The 22,302-nt window shown below is 42.0% G+C and overlaps 3 protein-coding genes across 3 annotated transcripts; 2 read left to right on the top strand and 1 right to left on the bottom strand.

Annotated features, from left to right (window-relative positions):
• Positions 1 to 3,417: 3,417 nt before the first annotated feature.
• On the top strand, positions 3,418 to 5,373 carry stmn4l (stathmin-like 4, like). The gene is made up of 5 exons (XM_067260389.1): positions 3,418 to 3,508; positions 3,827 to 4,032; positions 4,365 to 4,556; positions 4,730 to 4,747; positions 5,234 to 5,373. The coding sequence occupies exons 1-5, from the start codon at positions 3,430 to 3,432 to the stop codon at positions 5,240 to 5,242; spliced, it is 504 nt and encodes a 167-aa protein (XP_067116490.1). The 5' UTR covers positions 3,418 to 3,429; the 3' UTR covers positions 5,243 to 5,373.
• A 719-nt stretch (positions 5,374 to 6,092) lies between these two features.
• Positions 6,093 to 7,439, bottom strand: il17a/f1 (interleukin 17a/f1). Its single transcript, XM_067260737.1, has 3 exons — positions 7,354 to 7,439; positions 6,806 to 6,969; positions 6,093 to 6,652 (listed from the first exon to the last, which is right to left on the bottom strand). Exons 1-3 carry the CDS (start codon positions 7,384 to 7,386, stop codon positions 6,409 to 6,411), a joined length of 441 nt encoding a protein of 146 aa, XP_067116838.1. The 5' UTR covers positions 7,387 to 7,439; the 3' UTR covers positions 6,093 to 6,408.
• Positions 7,440 to 19,564: 12,125 nt separating this feature from the next.
• On the top strand, positions 19,565 to 22,030 carry LOC136966163 (membrane progestin receptor beta-like). Its single transcript, XM_067260583.1, has 5 exons — positions 19,565 to 19,576; positions 19,985 to 20,355; positions 20,459 to 20,728; positions 20,878 to 21,093; positions 21,473 to 22,030. The coding sequence occupies exons 2-5, from the start codon at positions 20,077 to 20,079 to the stop codon at positions 21,851 to 21,853; spliced, it is 1,146 nt and encodes a 381-aa protein (XP_067116684.1). The 5' UTR covers positions 19,565 to 19,576; positions 19,985 to 20,076; the 3' UTR covers positions 21,854 to 22,030.
• Positions 22,031 to 22,302: the final 272 nt, after the last annotated feature.

The following is a 22,302-nucleotide window of genomic DNA, read 5'->3' as shown; positions in this document are numbered from 1 at the left end:
GTTATTTCACAAAGTACAATTAAACAAGAACAATATCTATTTTGTTGCAACAGGATGTTGCAGCATTTTTAAAATCAAAGCACAGTGAAGAAATGCACTATTAAGAAATACTGTACATTAGAATGATAAAACACAGAACACCCACCACGGGTGCGTCCGTAAAGATGAAGGAAATAACCACAATTCACGAATCTTCCTTTAGATTGTTTGTGTTAATGCAGATTGCATGTACTACTGTCTCTTCTGCTCTATCTGTTAGACTGGGCTGCAGCATACTTCACAGTTAGCAGCAGACAAAGGGTTAATTCCTTGCACGCACGCACCCACTCACCCCCTCCACTTCCAGCACACACACCCCAACCCCCTTCCCCCATTGCCCACTCTCCCTCTTTCCTCCAGCAGCTCTACAGCCTATCAGGGAGCAGTTTTGCCCCACCAATAGGAGCTCTGGTAGGTGATGTCATGCTGCCGGGCTGGTTGTGGTGCTGATGCTGTGAGCTGGTACAGCAAACAGAAGCTCAACAGAGAGAGGGGAGAGAGAGGACAAAGTAAGCCAGGATATAGAGTATCATCAGCTTTTTACATACCAAGGTAAGTACTGCAAAACCAGAGGTTAAGTGATAGGATACAATAAAATGTTTCTTTTGAAATTTCATACACAGGCAACAAATTACTTATGTTTTTATTGTGCAGAGACATTTTGTAGATTGTATTTAATACTGAATACCAGGACTGAGGTAGTTTGTAATGGAGTTAAAGGATGTGAGATGTATGTATGGAGATCCTCACTGCTACAGAGCAACACAATTGATGACATCATCGGCTTTGCAGCCAGAGAGCTTGATGGAGTTCCGCTGTTTGTGTCTTGTCATTAAAGAGCTGTGCTCTTCCTCAGGTCATTACACACATATACATTGTTAGTACAGATAGAGGCTGTGCAAAATAGAGTTAATAAATAAATTGTTGTGATGATGAGAAAATTGTAAAAAGAAATATCTTGGATTAGAATTTATCAAACCAGTCTGGTGGACTGTTGTTTTGGATATAATTTTGTTGTTCATTTGTTACATTGCATTTGCGAAATGGCAGCGGTATGGGTAAAGTTATGTGGTCAGAGCATTTGACTTCAGATCAAGAGCTCCCAGGTTCAAATACCCCCAGTATGTCACTTTGCATAAAAGCATCTGCTAAGTTAACACATTATTCTCTGTATATTCAGAAGATGTGTTTGTTGCAATGTGACAAATAAAGAAGGTTTTATCAGATTAATTATATTATGCTGTTACTGCACTGGGTTACTTCGTAAATGACCCTAAATAATTCTAGCAGGAATTAGTTGAATCTGTAGGATGCATTGATTAAAGTTGTGGGTGTGGGTGTGTTGAAGCGTGTTAATATGATAGTGTGGTTGGCCCAGCCCCACACACCCTCCTACTCTTCCTGTGTAGGCTGGCTTCCTCTCTCTGCTGTGCATGAATATCCACTCACTACCAACACACACACTAACAGAGGAGTCAGGTGGCTGAGCGGTGAGGGAATCGGGCTAGTAATTCGAAGGTTGCCAGTTCGATTCCCGGTCATGCAAACTGACGTTGTGTCCTTGGGCAAGGCACTTCACCCTACTTGCCTCGGGGGAATGTCCCTGTACTTACTGTAAGTCGCTCTGAATAAGAGCGTCTGCTAAATGACTAAATGTAAATGTAACATTCACACCCTACAAGCACACACCATTAATATGCATCACACTGACACACACACTGCCATGACACACATAACTGAGGTAGAAGAAAATAATGTCAATGTGAGTCTGAGTTTCAGAGGGAGTGTGTGGGCTTGTGTGCTTTGTGTGAATGTGTGAGGGGGCACAGAGAGAGAGAGACAGGGAAAAATAGATAAAAAAGGCAGAGAAAAAAGTGAGAGAGCAAGACATAAAGGAAGTGACAGAGAGAGAGCCTGTGATAGATGTAGTAGAGGAAGGAAGAAACATCATTGTGTTGAGATGGCTGTATTTTCAGTCAAAACAGAAGACAATAAAACAAGGCAAATTAACTCTTATGAGTATGATTTTTCATTAGCCTCTCTTCTCCTCCACCTTTTGGTCTTGTTTTAATTTCCTTCCCTCCATACATTGTCTTACTCTTTGTTTCTCACCCCTCTTACTCTCTTTGTGAGTGCGGACGTTCTGTGTAGTAAGGAGAAGTGTTTTATGTATACTGTGTGGGCCCCAGTGGCGGATTTCGGCATAGGGTGCCATATTTGGCCGGGGGCGACACAAGCCGACCGCAGATCTTTTGGGGGGGAATGGTGAAGTTTGCACATCAGTTTTTCTATCGCTCATTTGCACGTCACGTCAAAATGATATAATGCCACCGTGTGGGACTGTGGGTCAATTCAACTGGTCGTTGTGGGCGCCCTGAATCTAGTTTGGGAGCTAGGCAGGCTGCCTGCAGGTCTCCCACTCAGAAGTACGAGAGGGGGAGGGGGGAGGGGATATGTAGGCCTCAGGTCTCCCCACTGGAAGCCCGAGGTAGGGGGAATGGGGGAATCTATCAAATAGCGCACCTCTAACTTTGTACAGTCATGCAATTAGTAAAATCTGACACATTACAAAATGCTACCAAATAAGCAACAATTAATTCATCATATTGTGAATATAGGCCCACAGTTTTACAAACATATTGTAACATTTTTGGGGGGTTGGTGTGAAATCGTTAAGAATAATATCAAACCAGTCTGCCCACCACCAGGGTGAATTGGTTTAGTCTTGACTCCTGATCAACAGTGTTGGGGGATCAAATAGTTTTTAATGTTAAAATTATTTATTTGTGTTGTTTAAAATTTCTGAATAAAAATTACAATTAGTGCAGAATGGTGGTTAGGGATGGGGGTGGGTGGGTGGGTGTTAGGGGTTCGCCCAGGGAGCCATAAAAGCTAAAACCACCACTGATGGGCCCACAATAGTAGCCTGGAATCTGGCCTGACAGGTCATATGAATGTGTTTATGTGAACTGCGGAAGACAGTACAGTCTTGATGCTTGCTGAATATCAAGCATTTTCCTATTATCCATCCAAGATTACTATGCTTACAACATCAAAGCTGTGATTAATTGCACACATTTTGGCAGTGGAGAACAAATGTAATTTATGTTTGGATGGCAACATAATCTGCTGACTGGTAGATGGATGGATGAATGGGTGGAATGGATTATTTTAACAATCACTTTTTCTGTGTTCCCTCAGAGAGAGAACAGTTTGATTTCTTCAGGTGTTTGGAAGCCAGTTAGCAGAAACACAATGACTCTATCAGGTAAATCTGTGAATGTGTGTTTGAAAGAGATAGAGAGGGGGGTGGAGGTTGGGGTCTGAAAGACAATGTAGCAAGGTACTATGTATTATTCAGTGCTGACTGGCCTCTTCTGTTCAGCCAAGATGCGAGAGCTCCCTCTGGTGTCTCTCTTCTGCTCCTGCATATTACCTGCACCCAAAGAAAAGACCCCAAACAAGAAAGGTGAGCTGTCTTTTGATTTCACTCACCTTGTACATATAACATTACAATCCATCCTTTCATTAAACTCATTAATCACAGATTTTTTTTTCTTTTGTATTTATTGAATGATCAATAAGCAGGTTGGCCATTTTAGGTGTTACGTTCAATATGAGTTGACGAATCAATTAAGAAGTCTTCTAAATACATTATTTTCCTCTCTTTGCCATGCTCTTTTTTTCTCTCTCTCACTGTTCCACTCTTTTCTCTCTCACGCTCTCTCTTTTACTCTCTCTTGTTCTCTATTTCTCTCGCTTTCTCTCTCTCCATTGCCCCCTGCAGGTGTGGTGGATCTGAACCTGTGCATCATCAGGGACATGGAGGTGATTGAGCTGAACAAGCGTACGTCCGGCCAGGCCTTCGAGGTCATCCTAAAGCCTCCATCCTTTGATGGAGGGCCAGAGCTCCGTGCTACCACACCCCCACGCAGGGAACCCTCCCTTGGAAACATCCAAAGGAAACTGGATGCAGCAGAGGAAAGGAGAAAGGTGAGGAGAGGAGAGGAGAAGGGGAGAGGTGAGGTGATGGGAGGAGGATACTCAAGGAGATGTGAGAGAACAGGACAGACATAAGGGGAGAAATGTTGTGAAGAGGAGAGGAGAAGAGGATAGAGGAGGAGATGTGAGAGGACAGGATAGAAGGAAGAGACAGTTTGAATGCCCCTGTAACCATTCATGAACAACATGAACCATAAACTCTCGCCCCTCCTCTCTATCCTCCATCCACTCTCTTCCTCCCCTTGCCTCTCTGTCTCCCTTCTATGTCCTTCTTTCCTCCCCCACTCTCCTCCTCTCCTCCTCTCTCTGTCACCCCGTTTTAGTTTCAGGAGGCAGAGTTTTTGAAGCACCTGGCTGAGAAGCGTGAACATGAGTGGGAGGTGGCCCAGAAGGCTGTGGAGGAACACAACAACTTTGTCCGCCTGGCTAAGGAGCGTCTAGAGCAACGCATGGAGGCCAACAAGGAGAAACGGCAGGCACACATCTCTGCCATGCTGGGGCGCCTGCAGGACAAGGTAACTATATAAACCTTCCTCCCCCATGTCACTTGTCTTTGTTTTTCATCTTGCTTTGATTTTGTGTCTTCTTTTGAAAGTCAAATCTACTTTACCTTATTTTGCTTACATATAAAGGCAGATATGGAACACAGAATTAACAAGTATTTCCTCTCTGTGTTTTTCTCTTTCAGGACAAGCACTCTGTGGAGGTGAGGGCAAACAAGAAGGAGAGGAGTGTTTAAAAGGAGATGAAGCGAGGAGAGACAAAGGGATGAAAGGAATTGTTTCCTTTGTGATAAAAAGTGATGTTAAGTCACAAGTGTCTGCTTCAGAATGAACTTTACTACTATTTACTACTGTTAATCAAGAATAAAGTCTAGTATTGCATAAGTGAATACGTTTGAATACAATAGAAAGATCAGATACATATAGTTCACCTGGAAGACCTTAAACACATCATGTCTACCAAAGCATTCGTAGTTCCTCGTATGTAAAAACGTACTTGATTCGGTTTGTCATTTCCTGTTATCCCCACTTCCTGTGAATAGATCTAAGTGCTAGCTTAGATATTGAAAAAAAAAATCTCTTTCATGACCCCACTATTGTATCTAGAATCTCAGTCTGTTCATCAGTTTGATATGTTAACATGAGGGCCTGTAGATGAAACTAACAGTTTGTGTCTCTCTGTGTCCTAGGTGTCCTGATGGCCTGATCACAACACAAGCTGAACATTCCATGGAAACCATTTTACGGAAGCCTCTCATATGAGTTGTTACCGCGGTTACCGTAACCACGGGGAGGCCCTGTGTTTTTTGGAAGGCCAGGACAGGCCAGGGTTAGAGAGAAGGATGACTTTCATCTCATCACAGCAGCTCTCACAAAGAGAAAAAAAGAGACGACAGCTGGAGATGGAGGCGCGATACTTTCGTGTTTAGGAATTGGTCCAAGTGCCTGCATCTAGGATCACACCAATTCCACCAAGACCTTCAAATACATTCTAAAGACCTACTGGATACATTTCAAGGCATTCTAAAGACTGGGAAAAGTGTAAAGGTTCTGATTGATACCTTCATCTTCACTTAAGGACCACTCAGAAATCTATCTGCTTTGCTGATGTGCCAACAGTGCCAATGAATGTGCGTGTGTGTAACTGTGTGCATGTTATGTGTGTGTGTCCATATGTGAGCTTGTGCATGTGTGTGTGTGTGAATATGAGTGTGTGTGTGTGTGTGTGCGGGCATACTAATATGAAACAATGTGCTTTGAGCTAATACCTGCAGGCTAGGTTTTAATATATCTTTCATTATAAGTTAGATTTCTGAACTGGATTCCTGTCTCCACAAATGTTATGGACAGGGTGTCTGTGTGTGACTATATACAAATTGTACTATATTTTAGATGCCAAAAGTAAAATAAAAATATTTGCATTGAAATGAAAGTCTTTATTTAATAAATACTTAAAGGAAATATGAATACAACTTAAATAGCCCATTAATAAATACAAACAATTATTACACAATACATTATTGTTTTGGGTTAGAAAGTAAAGATTTCATTTGTTCAAGTTCATCTTTACTTTGTAAAAATTATGAATACAAATAAATTAACAAAAATAACCCACAAATACAGGGTGTTTAGGACAGTTCACAAAGCAAATTAAAAACCATAGAACGCTCCCAAACATTATAGATGCATTATTAGTATTAAATAATTTTGTCATTATACTACCTATTGTACTTGAGTTCAGAATACCTGTATTCTGGTCCACAGTTGATCTGTGAAGCCCCAGAAAAATTCCAACATTAGAATAAATTAACCTAAAATTAATTCCATATATGACCAACAGGGTCAGGGTGTATTCGTTTTTAGCCTACTGTTGGACCTTGATGCTTGGATTGACGCAGGTACAACCCACAGGGATCACCATGGTCTCCAGGCGGTAGCGGTAGTTGACTCCAATGGTCCCCAATACCCTGCGTAGGACCAGGATCTGGTGCAGAATGGGTTTGGACTCAAAGGTGAGGTTCTCACGTCCCTCCTTGTCCAGACAGCCGCTGAGTGAACAATGAGCTTGATGGATAGTGGGCGGATAGAGATCCTTGTAATGGGTAGTGCTGAAGGGTTGTGGAAGAGAGAGAGAGAGGGGGGGGGGTATACGTAGAGAGGGATATAGAGACAAAAATAAAGAGACGGAAGAGAGGGGTGGGGAAAACTTGAAATTATTAGTGTTTTTTTATGTGTGTGGGTGCGTGTGTGTGTGGTCCTACTTGTAAGTCCATGGGGAGATTGAGTGGTCATGGAGGGGTCTGACAGGATGACTTGGAAGAATGATCTTGGAGTCCAGAACCAACGTCACTGTCCTGTCCCCCAGTGGGGGAGCATGGGGGGCAGCCTCGGCCCCAAACATCGTCATTACCACCCCACACAACACCTGGGGGAGAGGAGACCAAGGTTGCTTTTCTGAACATCTGAAGACACTCACATTTACAATGAAGGTTGGTGTCCCAGACACTGAAGGGAAACGTCTGAAAATAGTCATCAGGACAAGCAGACAGCACATCTGGATCATTTACTATTTACCAGGCTAGATTTTTGGGTGAGGAAATCTGGAAATCCAATGTACTTCAATTACTTTTGTGTACTGACTGTTTAATAGACAGTAGAGCTTGGTACTGCTGTGAAGGTAGAAATGTACTTCCTCTACAAGCATTGTTACAATCTATCTCCAGTATTGATGTTATAAATGGTATAAACCTAAGAGCTCATCACACACACGCAAGTCGCACAAAACAAAACAATATAAGTAAGCACTCACCATTACAGTGTAGAGGTTGGAAGCTAAGTACATGGTGTATAACTTAGTCTGTCCAACAGATGATGGGTGACTGTAGGTTGATGTTGTGGTCTTCTATCTCGGTTAAATGAGCTCTACTGACACTAATGTGACGCTCTGACAGATTTATACTTTGGTGTGTGGGTGTGAGTGAGTGTGCGTGTGTGTCTGTACGATTGTGTATGTCTGTGTAAGTGTGTATGTGTTTGTGCACATCACTAATTTCCTCTGATGCAGCATCCTGGCAGCCTCTTTTTTACTCTTTCATCCTCTTCTTACAAGCAAACTACAATGAGATGACTAATGGACACAGATGAGAGAAAGATGAACTCTATTGAAACATCTCCACCTATAACTGTATTGAGTGTAGCACTGGGATGCCTGGTATGGCATGATCCTAAGATTCTAGACCGACTGAATTTTTTTTTTAGAAGTTCAAAGAAAACAAAACTAACTGGATGTGTTTTTTAGTTTTACTTGAAAGAATGGAGAAATTAAGTAAGCGAATGAGAGTGAGTGATCCAGGCAGAAGGCTCTGGATGTGGCTAATGAATCCGGGTCTAAACCAGGCTTCTTGGAGCTCGGCCGATCCCCCTCAAAGTGACAAAACCTCAGTTAATTCTTATTTCTATGCGTTGCTTTAACTACTTTTTTACTACTCTACTCTCTCTCTAAAAACAATCGTTATCTATTGTACATGATCAGGTCATGATCACACCTTTCAGCTTCATTTCAACCATACCTGTATTTTTACTATTGTCAAACACTTGGATGCACTTCTCTCACCCACTGCAATGTAACCAACGATTCAGTCCCTTAATGTGTAAATCATATCTTTATTCTAATAAGAATACTTTCATGTCATATACCTCTGTAACGAACCTTGGTCTAGTACCAGCATGGTTTAGCTCCAGTATTGTTTATTAACTGGGATTAAGGGATACTACTGGGGACTACCTGACTAGTGGAGGGGTTAGGCTTCCAGACTCTTATGAACAACAGTAAAATACATCAGTAGTATTTTGTGTGTAAATATTGGAGGTCATACCATTTAATGTAAAAACTACTTTACATAGTACAAACATTTTGGTCATTCATCTTAAAATAAGAGGACATCTTGGGCTTTCTCATAATGTCATAAACTAACTTGATGTAACTAATTAGAAAAAACTCAGAAATAGCCATGTGATCTTGGTTAATTAATTAAGTTATCAATGTATGACTATAACAACTTTTTCAAAATACGTTTATTTGATCCAAACACACAAATTTTTATGTCAAATGTAAACATAATAAATTCTGCATCTCGAGAGGTTATTAAGGTAGGGTTCACTGAGCTGATTCATTACACCCGGAACTTGTGACCTGTTTTGATGCTGTCGTGCCGCCCCCGCCATGACTTTCCATCTTTGCAACATTGACTGTCAGAACAATTAGTTTCCAGCAGATGATGAGACCGAATTTGAGGATCTTTAACAGGATCATATTTAGCATTGAAAATAGTGTTTTTGATAACAATACACACAATGGCACAGGGGGATTCGTGAATAGATCAATTTTATATAGGAGCATTTACCTACGTAGGTAGACACATTACAGCATTGCAACCACACAGGAACAGCATACCTACTATGTATCTACTACGTAGGGATGTGGTAGGTATGTAGTAATGACACTTAAAGTCACGTATACAAAGCAAAAATTATGTTTTTGATCTATTACCTTGTAATACAAACATATCCTATTTCTGTGCCAAAATACACTCTCATTATCTGCAGCATGCACCTGCAGATAAAACAAACAAAATAATCAATAAACTATCTGTTAACTGATTTGGATTAGGGATTAGGATTGAATCACTCTTATTGAAATGTATTATTTGCAAGCATCAGCAATTCTAATTTCACCAGTCATCATGATTCACAGAGATATGACACGTTGTGGAAGTGGGTTACTCCGTGGTCCATGTCTTTGATCAATACAACTTTCTAGGACTTTCTCTCTTCCTGTCTCTCTTCTTTTGTTCTCTTCGCATTACACACTATGTGGAGCAACAGAGATAAACCAAATTACTCATATCTTCATAACTGGATGCACCTAGGGGTTTAACATATAACCCACCAGGGAGTTTCTACTCTCCAGACATCCAGGAATGTATGAGGTAGATCTTATTGTGGCTTCTTCTCCTCTTCCTCCCCTACTTCTTTCATTTGTTCTTCCTTCTCCACCAACCCAAACCCCAGCAGAGCTACAGAAGCCGTTCTTATAGTGATATGCTTGATGTCCTTTGTTGTTAGTTATAAATATTTTGTACTGTAAGTTTTATTACACATTCACTTATAATGTATTTGCACAGTGTGGGAGATGCAACCCTAACAGGTTAACAGGTTTAAACTGGATGAGATTTAACGAACAGGATTGTGAAGTCAGACATTTTCTTTTGTTGAATTTCTTAATTGTTACTAAGATTATTATTATATCTGCTATTGTATTGGTTCTTATTATTATTGACATATTATTCTTATTATTGTTCTCATTATAATTACAACAATAATAATGATAATAATGACGAACATTATACAAATAAATACATTTCCAGCGCATTTTATTTGATTTCAATGCATGCGTGCAACATCCTTCCTCTCTCCAGATGAAAAGAGGTCAGAAAAATGCTGATCATCTTTCTTTAGTGGCAGGCCTCACCGAGCGAGGTGGAGCGAACGTCAGAAACTCTGTAGAGCTGCACCCTGACAACTCTCACGCTTCACCACACCTCAGAGCTCTCTGAAAAACCACAAAGATAGGAGGTGACATCACCACAGAAAGGTGGGTCTAAAAGAGGGTAAGCAGGAGTTCACTCAGTTTACAGTGAGCCCAACAGATGAAAAGAGAAACACTTGTGCCTGTGTGAAGTTTTTAATTGCTAATTCATTGATTTTGGTATGGCCAATAAGTAATTAGTTACTATAGTTAATTTATTTTCACATGAACTGGCATTCACAGAACAATGACATTTTACTAAAGGTAAACTGAAAAAAATATAAATACATTTGTGTGTCATCTCATCTGATCTCACAAGTTCTCACTTTTGGGACAATAACATCACATTGAGTTACTAAATCAACTATTATCTATTTTGCCCAGGTCAGCATTTGCACAGTTGCACAGTACACACCTTAACCAGTTTATGTCCTCAGATGGGCTTCATCATATTGTAAGACATACTCCCAGTTGAGTGAAATAATTGTTTTTGCCAGATCCAAAAATAAAATATTTTAACCCTCATAAATTTCGAATCTATCTGACAAACTAGACAGATATATTTGACTAATTCCAGGAGTGGTGAATAGTTTCAAGACCCCATGTGTGGGAGGCAACTGCAGCTCTGAGTGAATGAGGACAGCGGCCAAGATGACTTCAGTCTTTGGGTTGCTACTGTGGAGGCAAGTGCTGACAAGAACAAGCACATTTGAAGGGAGAGGCGTATCTGTCAAAGGATCTATCGAGGACGTTTCGTTTAGTGGTGATGCAGGGAAGATTGAGAGATTGTTTTAGTGTGATGTCCTGTGGTTCACCAGTCCCAGGCATACAAATAACTCTAACAATGACTAGACTACCTGGTAAACTTGGATCAGATGGAATACAGATTTCTAGTTTAGTGTATTTGGGGTGAGTTCGATTTTTAAGAAAGTTTACCCTTTTTTGGGGACTGATCCGTTGTCCTCCCTAAGCCCATCAACCTTCCTCCCTGTTACGTCGAGTCCCTTTCTGGTCAAGTCCCTTTCTGGTCACAAATTTTTTTTCATTCAATGTGAAATTGTGGTCACATGACCATTTAGCACATAAAAGTCAAGTTAATGTGTTGGTGTCAAAGTGATATTCAGTTAAATTATGCAAAACATAACTAGTGGCTAATGATAAGTTTGAAACATTAAATGAATGACGCATGCAGCATTTTTTCACTTCCCTTTGAAAATGAATTAAATGCCAGGCTCTATTTTTGGTTACATTCTAATTTACTCTGCAAAGCATTTACCATTCACTTTGTCAAACTCCTCCCCCTATAATATGAAAATGTCTTTAAATCCGGATTTGTAAAATTGTATGTGACACATAATGTAATTCTTGTACACAAGCAAGGCTGTTGCATTTCTAACATCACTGAAAGTATAAAACAAACAAAACATGTTTTAGAACGGGTTTGGGCCCATTCATACTAACCTTGTCTTACCCGTGTTATTAGAGAGTAAAGTAGAGGACAATAGAGTATAGAGACTGAAATGAAGCAATGTGGTACTTTATAGATAACCAGGGATAAATTGCAAAAGGTGGGGTAAAAGGGGTGCCACTGGAATTGTGTTTTGATTCATGGAAAGAAACAGACACACCTTTATAAGGTCACCTGTTTAGCATCTTGGTAGATAAGATCTTGCAGGCACCAGATCTCTTCTGTATTGTAAAAAAAAATCTTGATTTCCCACCATCAGTGATGCCTCCTCTTATCAGATTCAAACCAATATCATATGTCTCTGTCATACCACCTCATACACCAGATAAATACCAGAGTAGAGAAGTGTGAAGTACTGAAGAGCCTGAGATAAAACAAGAGAGACAGAAAGAAAGTGACCAGCAGAGATGATGATGCTCCGAAGCAAGGCCTCAAAGTTCCTGGTAAGATAAATACTGAATGGATTCCTTTTGAAGTTGAGGTTTGATCAAGCGTTTTATTTGGAAAGTGTCAGAAATGGAAGGGTACACTTCTAATTTTGATAATTGGATTTGTCTTTTTTTAAATATAAATAAATAATCAGTCATCTTCTCATCAGCCTGTCTGATCGAGCTTAATCATACTTTGACGTTACACAGTGTAGTGTCTACTCAAATATTGTAATGGTAATATAATCTATTTCTATTTAAAATGCATGTGTGTCTGTTTGTTTTCCATCAGGCTGTGTGCTGCTGTATTTTTCTAGCTCTGAGAGTGGAGGCCATCAATTGGGAGAAAGACTGGGAGCAACAAAAAGACAGATATGATGCAACTCTAATCATCCCGTCAAACTATGAACAGGCTTCGTACGAGGACGCAGAGGGGAACGGGAACATCCATACACAGTCCCTCTCTCCTTGGACTTGGAAGTGAGCTCCCTGACACCTGTTCAAAATTCTTTTTTTTTTAACTTGTTGATGAACTTCCTGATCTAACATATCAATTGAGAGTAAAATAGCAGTCTATTTAATCCCAGTATTAATGTAACTATTCATTTCCTTTTTTTTCTTTATTTAAATACAACCCCACTCATCCTCTTATATTTTCTTATCTTCCTCTCACTTCCTGCTACCCATCACTGTCTCATCTCTCCTCTGCCTCCACCTCTCCTCCTCCCCTCTTTTCTTCTCCAAGATCCAGCACTGTTAAGGGGCGTATCCCTGCCACAATCTGGGAGGCAGAGTGCAGTACCACTACTTGCAGTTATGCATCCATCTCTCTCGGTTATGCCAGTTACAACAGTGCACCCATTGTGCAGCAGGTGCTGGTGCTGCAGCCAACAGGAAACAACAATAGCTACAGCACATCCTACCTATCAGTGTCTGTGGGATGCACTTGTGTGTTGGCACAGACAAACTGAGATGGACAATTAATCAAGAGATCTTGTAGTTTATTTATTATTTGTCATCATATATTTTTTATCATTTTATTAATACCATGATAGTTCCCTGTCTCATGGAAATTGGATGGACAATAAAGTTTGCAGAATTCGAATCTTGTGAGACATCTTTATTGTATTTGATTTAAAACCAGAGCTGAGTCTAGACAACCCTGACTTGACCTTGTCTGTTTCTAGTGGACCCTATCAAAGGTACTGAAAATAAAAACGGATGATTTGCATATTATAATCAGTTTAAATACATACAGTAGTCTAGCATTCCTGGAGAGCTTCCCCCAGTTGTGACTTCACAGATCCATCTTACTGTATCAAGCTACTGATGGGTATTACTGTATCTTGACTGTTGTCACATTGCCCTGTCTGCAGGTGTAACCAAGTTGGATTGGTTATAGTCACTCCTCAGTATAAATCCTGTCCACTGAAACAGTTTTTTGGTGGTGTAGTTGATTTATACACATTATTTACAGAAGGTGTAATCACGCTTGTTAGTGCCAGAAGACCCCAGTTTGCATTCTGGTGGTGGGGGAGGAATCGGAGATTGGGTTGTTGTCAATTTAGCGGTCTGTCCACTGACAATGGTCACTAACACTGGTTCAGTCAAGACACAACGTGATTGATTTCACCATTTATTCATACACATGACAAATGGTTAAACATTGGCGGAATGGATGTACATGGGGAAGCACTCCCTGCCTTCACTGCAGCATGCATGACATGAGGCAGGGAGCAACAAGTTAAATCCCCCACGGGGAGAACAGACAGACAACATGGGAAAAAAGGGGATGGTGGTGTGGGCAGCAGCGCAGAACACTAGGTAATCAACGATGCGTGTGCGTGCATGCTGCGACTTTATAACGCCGCCATTCGAGCTAAGCCTATGGTCTGAGACACGGCGATGGGTGATATGACGCGCGCTGTCCGAGTGCCATGCCTGAACCTGCTTCGCTCATTTCAGTCAAGACACTCACGTGATTGATTTCACCATTTATTCATACACATGACAAATGGTTTAACATTGGCAGAATGGATGTACATGGGGAAGCGCTCCCTGCCTTCACTGCAGCATGCATGACATGAGGCAACGAGTTAACCGACACTCCGCCAGTCTATACTATGTATAGAGCAAAGGGTCGCTCCCCCTGAGACCACATGACATCCCACTATTTACTAGTGACAAAAACAAGGTGATATCTGGATGCCCAGGTTATGCTAACATTAACGATGACTACGTCTGTGTGTGTATATCCTTCATGTCGCATACCATCTGATGTGCACCCACGGAGCCGTCCCACGCGCACGTCCCGTCCAGACCCAATTCTCGACGAGACCGCGCCCGCAACCGCCCCCCTACACCGACCATCTCTCCGGTACCCTTCTCATCTGACGCAGGCAAATGAGCCCAGCTTTTTTCAGCTAAGGAACTGCAGTGTAACTTTGTAAGGGCCCCCGATCTCGCTAAGTGACTTATAATCTGAGGCGTTTGAGGGGCTCCTAAACATTATAATATATTAGTAAGTAATAGTAAAATGTAATTTATTAAGTTTACTTGAAGTACTTACATTAATTGAAAGTGCACTTAAAAGTATTGCAAAGTATACTTTGAGGCTCTTTAGGAAGTATACTTCATGAACTGAAAGTGCACTACACAGGTTACTTTAGAGTATTCCAAGGTATACTTTTAAGTACTTTAGGAAGTATACTTGATGAACTGAAAGTGCACTACACAGGCTACTTTAGAGTATTCCAAAGTATACTTTGAAGTACTTTAGAAAGTATACTTGATGAACTGAAAGTGCACTACACAGGCTACTTTACAGTATTCAAAAGTAAACCTTGAAATACACTATAAGTGTACTTTAAAGTGTACTAAGTGACCTAAAAAGTGGGCTAATTCAGTTTACTTAGTACAAAAATAGTATATAAATAAGTACACTGCTAGTATACTTTAAGTAACATGATAATAGTATACTTTTTATACTAAGTATACTTACAAAATAAACTATATAATTCTTTTTTGTAAGGGAATACAGAGTTGTAGTTCTCTAAGGTCACTGTTGTAGTCATGGGCAAGTGTGCAGATTTGGGTCCATGTACTCACAATATCGATCAAAATACCACTTTTACACAACATTTATGTAAAAATACCGAATTTTTACTAGTGCAAGATTACAGTAGAATACATGTTACGCCACCGGTCACTCAACCAGTCGTTTGTAGGCTGGGCTAGCGAGCTAGCAGTGGCACAGAACAGTCACGTAATGTGACGAGACTGAATTTAAAAGTAGGCTATAAAAACACACTAGGAACACTGACGACATCTGCAACCATGCACCATGCATTATTGGGTGTGCTTTGCCGTCGGCAAGGGCACAACCTTTGTTCTCTCACATATATATTATTGGGTGTGCTTTGCCTTCGGCAAGGGCACAACCTTTGTTCTCTCACATATATATTATTATTATTTATTTATTTATTTATTTTTGCCCCCCTAAAACTCAGTCAATATTTGGCCTACATAGACAACGTAGGTGTCAAAAGTTTCGTCTTGGTAGCGATTGAGTTGCTTCTATTGGAATTTACGTTCCGTTGCATGGTTTAGGCTTAAATTAAGTTTTTGTGGCGAAAAGTGAAGCTAACGGTGGCTAATTTGCTAGCCACAGTCACTGACGTTACTAACGTCACTGCGTCACTAACGTCACGAAAACACGCGTGACTACCTTTGGCAGAACATTCGTTTCGCATCTGTTAACTTGGGGGATAGCTAGGCTAACTATAGCTTTACTGCAAGGCAGCTGCAGAAACGCCACAAGAAAAGAGGCCAGGGTAATAACTATTTACTCATTTTACTTTGTGATATGACACACAATTGTGATGTGTAATGTACAGTATAAGCTGATATTATTAAGGAAGTACATCTACTTTCGGAAACAGTAGTCTACTATTTCACTGAAGTATTAGCATCATGACATTAGCCTGTGTTGCCCGGGCAACACATACTACAGTGGTCTATGATGTAGCGTTATCTGTTTTCAATCGTTAAAATAATTCCTCACATATACATTTTCGTTGTAGGATTTATTCTGACATTAGTAAACGATTTGTTGGTGAAATTACCATTACCTGTGGTTTCAAACCAGTGTAGCTCACTGCAACGCTGTAGCTTACAGAGACACACTACAAAAACATCTACAGTACACATCTGTTTAGGAAGTCAAACGGCGACAGAACATGTTCGGCACTCCCCTTACTTAAATCAAAAGTCTATCTAACTACTAACCTGAACTTCATTGCCACAGCCTAAACGTTGTCAATCTGTTCATGAAAATAATTAATTTCAGCTTAAACCGTACAACGGAACGTTAAATCCAATTCAACCAACGCAATCGCTACCAAGACGAACACAGCAGTAGTCTAGTACTTTACCGTAGTAGTACAATTTACCGGGGCAGCTTCTCCACACAGGGCTATATCGCATTTTGCATTGTTACTGACAATGATCGCTACCAGTGAGCTTTTTATGAATGAGCGATTTTCCACTAAATAAATGTCAAGCTTATTTACGTTTTGGGGGGCATATTTTCAGTTAGCAGATGGTACTGTTTGAATCGCGATTCCATCTTCTACTGCCGGGTAACGTCGTAGAATAATCTCCAAAGGGGGTTCTTTATTAATGAATGAATGCAATGAGTAGGCTACATGCCTGAAAATATCACGAGAAGGGAAAAACTTAAAATGACGTTTAAGTCATAGAGATTAGGTCCATTTTTACACCGGTCTGCCAAATTTATTTGTTTTGATTCAACGTTGAGGCTGCCTCTTGCAGGGGAAATGAGAAGACATCTATTTCATTCTACACTTCACTCGTATTTTCAGTTGTAAATGAGCAGCAAAAAAAAAATGCTTTTAAATCTATGTAATCTTTATAAATAATAAGTATTCATTTTTATATAAAATATACAGAAATATCAGTTGTAAAAATGTCATTCAAAAACGGACCCCTGTGCAACCGACGCAAGCAAGCACACCCTACAATTTCCCCAGAAATTGTACCCTCTCTAGTTAGTTTAATGTAATCTTTAAATTCAGGCTCGTCACATTAGTAACTTTGTTCTGAACAGAACTGGGTGTGCAGACACATCCGAAAAGTTTCTCCTCCATCTTGAAATTGTGAAACCTAGAAATGTTTATCATGACCAACGGTTGCTACGTTACAAGAAACAAGAAACCAATCCGATTGGCCGACGCTAGCGTTTTCACGCTCCTCATTTACATAAAGTTGAGAAAATCCAACTTGCAACGCTCGCCTTCCCACAATGCCCTACGCGAGTGTCAACGCCTGGTTTAATTGAAAATGAATTGGAAGCCGACGCCCCACGCCGCCCGCTCCGCTGCAGTGTGAACGCACTGTTAGACATTAGACCAGCGCTATTCATTTGGCGGCATGCGGGCCACATGCGGCCCGGAAGCAAGCTCCGAGTGGCCCAGCCCGTGGTCCCGCCAAAAACATACATTCCTATGTAAATTCATACAGTAGTACAGACCACGTCGCCTTGCAACACGCGAACAATGCAGAGCGTGCCGGTAGTGCGGGCCGGTAGTAGCCTAGATTACTATCAATATGTCTTTCTCAACACTGAAATGTAAAATTGACAATGAAAACCGTCGGTTTAACCTTGCCTGGACTGATAAATACTTGTTTATTTTACCGCCACATCCAAACGCCAAACCGATGTGTTTAATTTGTAATGAGTGCATTGCAGTACTTAAAGATTAGAATGTGCGGAGGCACCACGTTGAGAAACACCAGACTTTCCACACCAATTTCCCCAAGGGATCTCAAGAGAGGGCTGCAAAAGTGCAGAGTTTGACTCAGACCCCCACCCCTCGCCCCTTGGCTTGATGCAACGACCCTGGTGGATTTAGTAGTGATGGGCCGTTCGCGAATGAGCCGGCTCAAAGAGGCTCTTGTAGGTGAACGTCGGGAGCTGGCTCGCATATCTGAAGAGCCGAGTCTTTTTAATAGATTAATATAGCCTATAAAAATGTAATCATTATGGACTCCGCCAGGGATGCCCGTTGTCACCGATTCTGTTCATAACTTATATGGACAGAATTTCTAGGCGCAGCCAGGGCGTTGAGGGGGTACGGTTTGGTGACCTCAGGATCGGGTCGCTGCTTTTTGCAGATGATGTGGTCCTGTTGGCTTCATCGGGCCGTGACCTTCAGCTCTCAGTGGAGCGGTTCGCAACCGAATGCACAGCGGCTGGGATGGGAATCAGCACCTCCAAATCTGAGGACATGGTTATCGACCGGAAAAGGGTGGAGTGCAATCTCCGGGTCGGGGAGGAGATCTTGTCCCAACCGGAGGAGTTCAAGTATCTTGGGGTCTAGGAAGGATGGAGCGCGAGATTGACAGGCGGATCGGTGCGGCGTCCGCAGTGATGCGGGCTCTGCATCGGTCCGTCGTGGTGAAGAAGGAGCTGAGTCAAAAGGCGAAGCTCTCTATTTACCAGTCGATCTACGTTCCTACCCTCACCTATGGTCACGAACTGTGGGTAGTGACCGAAAGAACGAGATTGAGAATACAAGCGGCCGAAATGAGTTTTCTCCGCAGGGTGTCCGGGCTCTCCCTCAGAGATAGGGTGAGAAGCTCAGTCATCCGGGAGGGGCTCAGAGTAGAACCGCTGCTCCTCCGTGTCGAGAGGAGCCAGTTGAGGTGGCTCGGGCATCTGATCAGGATGCCTCCTGGACGCCTCCCTGGTGAGGTGTTCTGGGCACGTCCCACTGGGAAGAGGCCCCGGGGAAGACCCAGGATACGCTGGAGGGACTATGTCTCTCGGATGGCCTGGGAACGCCTCGGGGTCCCCCAGGAAGAGCTGGTGGAAGTGGCCAGGGAGAGGGAAGTCTGGGCCTCCCTGCTTAGGTTGCTGCCCCCGCGACCCGACCCCCGGACAAGCGGCAGATGATGACGATGATGATGATGACAAATACAATAGGTGTCCCCCTGATGGAGGAATCCTAATTACAAAGACACACACACATTGAGGACAACATTGCTGCACTTATAGAAGCAGCACACGGATAATGTTCTACATCTTAAAATGTACCTTCACATTATACATTTTCATGAAGAGAACATGATCTTTTTCTGAAGAATGAAACTATTCTTGCCCAAATGCTTTGTGAATATAATAGAAGAGAATATTATAGAAAACCATTATTTTCCAGTCAGACGTGTTGGTTAAACCCTCTCTCTGTTAGTTAGTAATGTAAAGAATCTTGTGACTGTCAACCATGGAATCCCACAGTGAATGTTTGAGTCACCAGAAAACATGATTAAAAATAATTGTATTATGAGAAAAAGACTGTGGCACTGTGTGGAACAGACTGACTTTGTAAGTTGGTTGTGTAAAAAAAAAACGAGAGAGAAAAAAAAATGTTTTGCATGTGAGCTCTGCTGTTGGATATAAGACTGAAAGGTGGGCAAATGGATTTAGTTTGAGTGAGACGGAGGGTGAGACGGAGGGAGAGACTATCAGGTAAGGCCCTCAATTGATTTTACTTTTAAAGTGGGCTGGATTATACCATTCATTAGGGGAAGTGAGACTTGTGAGTTCCGTTTTTAAGTTTTCCAATGCTGTGAAAGTCGAGGCCAAATAGTTCTGTGTTCACAATCAGTGGTTGTAAACATTTTGTGTGTTTGGATGTTTGTGCTGGTAACTTGATTGCTGGTATTTCGACTTTTGTGTGAAAAAGCATAAGATGCACACACACACACACAAAACACAAACATGTTTTGCTGACCATTAGAACTGAGAACAACAGTTCTCAACAGTTTAGTTATTAGTAAAGTCTGATCACCTGAGTTCTTTTGAGTTTACACATTGCTCACACATGCCTTATTTAAACATTGTTTATGTTTTATTTCACACCTTTTATGTATGCAGAACCCACAGCATCGTTTTCCCTTCTCTCATTCCTCCCTCTTCTTTCCCCTATTTTTCCCCCTCTTTCTTTCTCTTCCACCTCCACTCCCACTATGCCTCGTGTCACTTTCTCCTGCCCCACTGCTCTCTCCCTCAATACCCTGGTTCATCTCCTCCCCTCCCTCCCCCCCACCATGCCATACACTTCTGTCCCTTCTCTGTTCTGGGAGCCTTACATTCTGTCTGGGTACCGGCCCCCTGGCCTGCCCTGGCGTTACTACCTCCTCAGCCTCCTGCAGGTGCACAACGAAACAGTCAACGTGTGGAGCCACCTGCTGGCTGGAGTGTTTGTGGCGCTGAGGGTGGTGCTGTTTTCTGTGATGCGTGGAGGGGTACTGTAATCTAAAATAATTTCTTTTCACTGCGTTATTTTAATGTCTGTATTTGCTTGTGGTGGTGGTGGTGTTATGTGGTGGTGTTTATGTTCTTTCCCAGGGCTTACTGGGGGTAAGACTGAGTGGTCCAGAGGGTTGGGGTCTGGGTGTGGACCTGTCTTCTCTGCCCCTGGCTCTCTACCTTTTCTCCTCTCTCACCTACTTGCTCTGCAGTGCTGCAACACACCTGCTCCACTCACACTCTGACTCTGCTCACTTATCCTTCTACTTCCTGGATTCTGTGGGCATGGCGGTCTACCAGTACGGCTGTGCCATGGTGCTCTATTTCTATAGCTCCACCCCCACTTGGCAACACAGTGGAGTAGCAGAGGTAGGTAGTGGGAGGCTGGGTTGGAGGAGACAGGCATTTAGTCTTCAGTCTGGTTGCTGAATCCTTTCGGTCTCTCATCTCCTCTTCTCCCCTCCTCTCCTCCTTTTTCTTCTTCTCTCTACCTCCTATCTCTTATTTTTCTCTCCCAGGTCTTTCTCCCATCAGCAGCTCTGCTAGCATGGTTGTCATGTGCCTCCTGTTGCTTTTCCAAGCTGCGTTACCTCTGCCCATACCCTCTTAGCCGCAAGCTATGCCAGCTGGTGCCCACCGGCCTGGCTTACCTACTAGTATTCAGCCCTGTAGCCCATCGCATAGCAAACCAGCTCTGGGGATACACCTTTGCACTTCCACTCCATTGCCTGCAGGTGGGATGTTATCCTTTCATTTTAAATATAATTTTTTGTTTTGCATCTTATCTTCCACAGATGATTACAGTTTTTTTCAATTGCTTAGACACAAAAATGTCAAATAACACAATGTAAAATTATGTCACTTACGTAAGTGACATAATCTTACATTTCTGTGTCTATTGTAGAAAAGTGTGTTTAGTGATTTGCAAAACACTGTGTGTAGTATTTAGCAAATAGTGTGAGGCTGAGAATGTGCTTATAGTTGTGCAGATCTGCTGTTTTGCTCCTTGAGTGTCAGGTTTCACTAACTGTGAAAATGTGGTGTCTAAACTATTGGAAAAAAACTGTAACCTTTTGATACTTGACCCCTGAAACCACTTCTTCCTACCACCAGGGGATGCTGTTTCTCTTGGCAGCCTTCTTCTTCTTCTTCCCCATTCCAGAGTGTTGCTTTCCCGGGCGCTGTGATATCATTGGTCACGCCCATCAGATCTTTCACCTGCTGCTGTGTCTCAGCACACTGGCCCAACAGGAAGCAGTGTTGGAGGACTTCCTGTCACGACGGGCGTCCCTGGTGAAGGAGCATGGGGAGTGGTATCTTTTAGTGGCAGGGGTGTCCTTCCCTCTGCTGGTGCTGCTTTGTTCAATGACTGCCATCGCTATGAGAACACAAGCTCACACACACCTGATGCTGAGGAGAGGTAGAGGAGGAGGAGAAGACGATCATGAAGGAGGGACAGGGGCACACATGAGACAGATGAGGATGGATCAATAGAGGAGGAGGGTGGAGATAGAGGAGAGACAATTTTTTTTATGAATAGCAAAAACAGAAATAGTTTTCTGTTTATAATTTGTTATTTAAAACAGCTACACTCAGTCACTGAAACTGTAGCTTAAACATTGACTCTCTAAACATAAAATACATATCACAAATCAAATATAAAATGTAATAATAAATGCTAATTACAATTGTAAATTTACCTCAAGATGGTTTGCCATTTATTGATACTATAATGAGAGTGTAAAGGCCGATTTATACTTCTGCGTTTTTACGGAGACGGAGACACGGAACGCCCTCTCCGTCAAGGAACTCCCTTCCGAGGCCCTCGGAGAGCTCTACGTGCACCTCCTGATTTTCCTGAGTATCCGTCCGTCTGTCATTTTACGGATACCCCTTGGCTGTGATTGGTCCGTATTAAGAACCGCTTGCCTCAGGGGCGGGGT

The sequence above is a fragment of the Osmerus mordax genome, chromosome 22 (assembly GCF_038355195.1).
Source record: "Osmerus mordax isolate fOsmMor3 chromosome 22, fOsmMor3.pri, whole genome shotgun sequence".
Lineage (NCBI taxonomy): Eukaryota > Metazoa > Chordata > Actinopteri > Osmeriformes > Osmeridae > Osmerus > Osmerus mordax.
This window is presented reverse-complemented; position numbering and strand designations above follow the sequence as displayed.

Excerpts from the sequence above, each read along its gene's own strand:
- stmn4l (XM_067260389.1), top strand. The coding sequence starts at position 3,430 with ATGCGAGAGCTCCCTCTGGTGTCTCTCTTCTGCTCCTGCATATTACCT. Across the intron at positions 3,509-3,826 it reads AAAGACCCCAAACAAGAAAG|GTGTGGTGGATCTGAACCTG; the intron begins GTGAGCTGTCTT and ends TGCCCCCTGCAG. Across the intron at positions 4,033-4,364 it reads CAGCAGAGGAAAGGAGAAAG|TTTCAGGAGGCAGAGTTTTT; the intron begins GTGAGGAGAGGA and ends ACCCCGTTTTAG.
- il17a/f1 (XM_067260737.1), bottom strand. The coding sequence starts at position 7,386 with ATGTACTTAGCTTCCAACCTCTACACTGTAATG. Across the intron at positions 6,970-7,353 it reads CCAACCTCTACACTGTAATG|GTGTTGTGTGGGGTGGTAAT; the intron begins GTGAGTGCTTAC and ends CCTCTCCCCCAG. Across the intron at positions 6,653-6,805 it reads ATCTCCCCATGGACTTACAA|CACTACCCATTACAAGGATC; the intron begins GTAGGACCACAC and ends ACAACCCTTCAG.
- LOC136966163 (XM_067260583.1), top strand. The coding sequence starts at position 20,077 with ATGCCTCGTGTCACTTTCTCCTGCCCCACTGCTCTCTCCCTCAATACC. Across the intron at positions 20,356-20,458 it reads TTTCTGTGATGCGTGGAGGG|GGCTTACTGGGGGTAAGACT; the intron begins GTACTGTAATCT and ends GTTCTTTCCCAG. Across the intron at positions 20,729-20,877 it reads AACACAGTGGAGTAGCAGAG|GTCTTTCTCCCATCAGCAGC; the intron begins GTAGGTAGTGGG and ends TTTCTCTCCCAG.